This window comes from Propithecus coquereli, unplaced genomic scaffold, assembly GCF_000956105.1.
Source record: "Propithecus coquereli isolate 6110/MARCELLA unplaced genomic scaffold, Pcoq_1.0 Scaffold24, whole genome shotgun sequence".
Lineage (NCBI taxonomy): Eukaryota > Metazoa > Chordata > Mammalia > Primates > Indriidae > Propithecus > Propithecus coquereli.
Genome location: NW_012147952.1, coordinates 4,869,198 through 4,873,018, shown reverse-complemented (window position 1 = coordinate 4,873,018; position 3,821 = coordinate 4,869,198). Strand labels below are relative to the sequence as shown.

The window sequence follows — 3,821 nt, the reverse complement described above, 5'->3', positions numbered from 1 at the left end:
AAAAAAAAAAAAAAAAAAAAAAAAAAAAAAAAAAAAATATAGCTTTGAAGAAGTTGTGCTTTATAGATATAACCAATGGTTTGACCTAGCCTACCTCTGATTAGGCTAATTAGAGAGCACAAGTTTCATGATTAAAATATGATTTTAAATAAACAGAGTTTGATCACTGTATAGAGCAAATTGTTTTTTGCATTCTAGCCTGGGCAACAGAGCAAGACCCTGTCATTCATTAACAAATAAACAAATATTCAAATTCCTCTATGTAATCTAATCATTTTTTATATAAAGTAATCTTTTCTATAGGATATTTGCTAGATCATAAGCACCACTGGTTTTTTTTTTTAAATGACATTATTTCACACTGACCAATAAAATGAAATTAGAAAAGTATCTATTAATAGTTTATTTAGTGTTTGCAAACTTCAACATCTTACGTGATTCACTGGGAAGCTGCGTTAATTTTCATAAAATAGGCAGTACAAATATGAATATACACAACAAATTTCAGAAAGTTTTAAAATGGATGAATTCTTTACTTCATAAGTACATTAAAAAAAATTGCCATCACGTTTACATAAAGGAAATTCTTACTCACGCTTCATTAAGGGGTACAAAAATAAAATCCTTCTCAAAAATATCTACATGCCGGGTCCATGTTTTTACTCTCCCATGTCGTTTTTGCTGTATGCTGTAAGAGAGAGACAAACTATAAGCTTCTGAAATATCTCCAATGCTTCAGCTTATATGCAGTGATGTATAAATTATGAAGATTCAGATGTAACGGTTGTATAAAATGGTTTGACAAGTTGGAGAAAGAAAACAGAGCATCTTAGATAGGAACTAAGAAGGCATGGGACTCCTCATCATTGAAGCTGGAGGAAAGAGATATTTAACTCCTGCTACTACATCTGAAGGGTTCTAGTGCTTATCTTGCCTGGACTTCTCTACTATTTTTATTACTGCAGAACTGGTACTACCAACTATATTGAGAGGTGTATCACAGCATGACTTATGGTAACTGGGGAGAAGATAGTAGGAAAAGTAAGCATTATCTGATGGTAGATGGAACAGTATAGACTATGAGCACTGGTCATAATCAATGATTACCATCAACCTAAGATGCAAAATTAGGAATTGCTGAAGTAGAAGAAATTATTATTCATATAATGCACAGCAGCCATCAATTCAAGACATTTAACAGTAGTTATGAAAAATGTACCAACTCTTAAGTGTTATCTTTTTACCAATTATCAGCAAGTATCAGAACCAGATGCCATCACTTACATGGAGGAGAATTATAAACAAAATAACTTAGGAGTAATATGTAGAATACTATTTCCTTAATTTGTCTGAGAAGAATCTACCACAGAGCTTATTAAAAGTACAGATTCATAGGTTCCTCTCTGAGACATTAAGGATGGGCATCTAGGGTAACACAGAGTAATCTGTATTTAATGAGTAAGTAATTTTTTGGAAAAACTATCAGTCATATTTGGTAAAGACTGATCTAGATATTTGGCCTAAAACATTTATGAATTCTATGTATTCTGAAAGTATTAGACTATTATGAATTATATTAATTTTGCAAACTGGTAATAGAATTAAATGATATCTCAATATAAACAAGTGATTTTTAAAAAAAATTATACCCCCAAATCAGCACAAGGATAGTTTAAGGTAGCATAACATGAATCTGTGAAGAATGAAAATGGACCTGACTGATTGGGTGTGTTCCCTTCCTGGCTGCAGAATTAAAAAAAAAAAAGTAAGTGAATTGCAAACATCCGTATTTTCTTTCAAATATGTGATTTTCCTACTAAGTTAAATATGAGCGACATATATCTGTTGAAATATTTTCAGAGTTTGACTTACGACAGATTAGTTGTTTCATGATTTCTCCTTTCTCTCTGATTAAGGCGTTTATAGAAAAAAGAACTAAATATATGAATTCGGTCAGCTTCTTCTTTCTTCAGTTTTTCAAGCACCAAATATCTATTTCACACAAAAATAATTCAAATATAATAAATGTGACCATTCACTTTATATTAAAAAGTCAATCAATTATCAAATCTATTTAGCCACTACCATCAATCTCTATTCCTTACAACTGGAAGATGTTATTAGCAAAGTTTACTTCATATTCTAGGCAATGATAACCACTGGATTACCTTCAGGCAATGCAAAGTGATATTTGAGAGTAAAATTATAATTTGAAATGTTTTAAAACAAGAGCACATCTAAATCAAGGGTGAAGTAAGCAAATGTCCACACAGAAATTTGTACATAAACTTTCATGGCAGCATTTATTCATAATAGCCAAAAAACATAAACAACAAAAATGCTCATCAATTGAAGAATGAAAAAATGTGTTATATCCATAATGGAATACTATTCAGCAACAAAAATAAATGAAGTGCTAATACCTACAATAACACAGAAGAACACTTTGAAAACATTACGCTAGGTAAAAGAAGTTACTCACAAAGGACCACGTGTTGTATGATTCCGTCTATATAAATTGTCCAGAATATGCAAATCCATAGAGATAGAGAGGAGACTGGTAGTTGCCCAGGGCTGGGGTGATGTTGAAGGGTAATGGGGAGTGGTTGCTAATAGGTATTAGGTTTCTTTTTGAGGTAATGAAAATGTTCTAATATTGATTGATTCAACTTCTGAATTATACTAAAAACCACTGAATTGTACACTTTAAATGGGTGAACTATATAGTACATGGATTATATCTCAATAAAGAGATATGTATTATTTATTTCATTTTAAACAGTTCAGTTAATAAACCATGAAGACCCAGCCATATACTACTTTTTATGAAAACAGAAAAGAAATAGAAACATGTACAGTGGTTAGGTTGTAACAATGACTCTTTAAAGTGATCTTACACTGGTTCTTATTTTTCTTTCCCTTATTTTTTCTATAGATATATATCAAAACAGATAGCAATGGTCCTTATATCACAAAAGGAAATTATGATATATTAAATTTAATTGTTTTATGTTCCAAACTTTCTCATAGGAGCTAAGCAAATTCAAGCTTATAACCATAGTCATTTTATCAAAGTGAAGATGTCTGAAAGTCTGTGAAATCTTACACAGAAACAGCAAATGCTTAAGAGATTTGTCCTCCCAGAGTGCACATTCTTGAGTGAGACCTGTTACTTTTATGGTTAACATTTGATAGTTCCAAAACTCATGTTCTAATGAAAAGGACGTAACTTAAAAGATTTCTTGCTTTCAGGCAACTCAGTGTGCCCCTACACACTGAGATATTATAAGACAGCAAATCAGCTCAACTTGTAGTTTAAATCAATTGCTGAATTCTATAATAATATCCTCAAAATAGAATGTGTAGTGAAGTAGCTGTCAGTCTAGGGACTACCACATGGATGAACCATGCTACTTGTGCTGGCCCAAACTACAATGGTTACTTTGTAGAACTGAACTGAATAAACAAAGGGATAATTCGATTTAAAAAAGGAAAAATATCTTTAAGAAAACTGTCCACTTCATAATGTAAACAAATTTATGCCTTTTAAAGTAACTAGTTTTGTCTTTCTGATATATAACCATAAGAATTTCTGTGATTACAGGTCTGGATTTTTTAAATGTACATGTGTTACAACTATTAATTTTAATAAGAACAATCTTTTTCTTTTTTTTTTTTTGAGACAGAGTCCCACTCTGTTGCCTGGAGTAGAGTGCCATGGCATCAGCCTAGCTCACAGCAACCTCAAACTCCTGGGCTTAAGCAATCCTACTGCCTCAGCCTCCTGAGTAGCTGGGACTACAGACATTAGCCACCATGCC

At 31.9% G+C, this 3,821-nt stretch overlaps 1 protein-coding gene across 1 annotated transcript in view; it reads right to left on the bottom strand.

The window, feature by feature from the left end:
• SENP6 (SUMO1/sentrin specific peptidase 6) overlaps nucleotides 1-3,821 on the bottom strand; it is a 104,226-nt gene that overhangs the window by 12,500 nt on the left and 87,905 nt on the right. The window contains exons 17-18 of the mRNA XM_012646040.1: nucleotides 1,873-1,992; nucleotides 596-688 (exon numbers count right to left, since the gene is read on the bottom strand). Of these exons, the coding sequence (XP_012501494.1) occupies nucleotides 596-688; nucleotides 1,873-1,992 (213 nt within the window). The remainder of the gene's footprint in view (nucleotides 1-595; nucleotides 689-1,872; nucleotides 1,993-3,821) is intronic.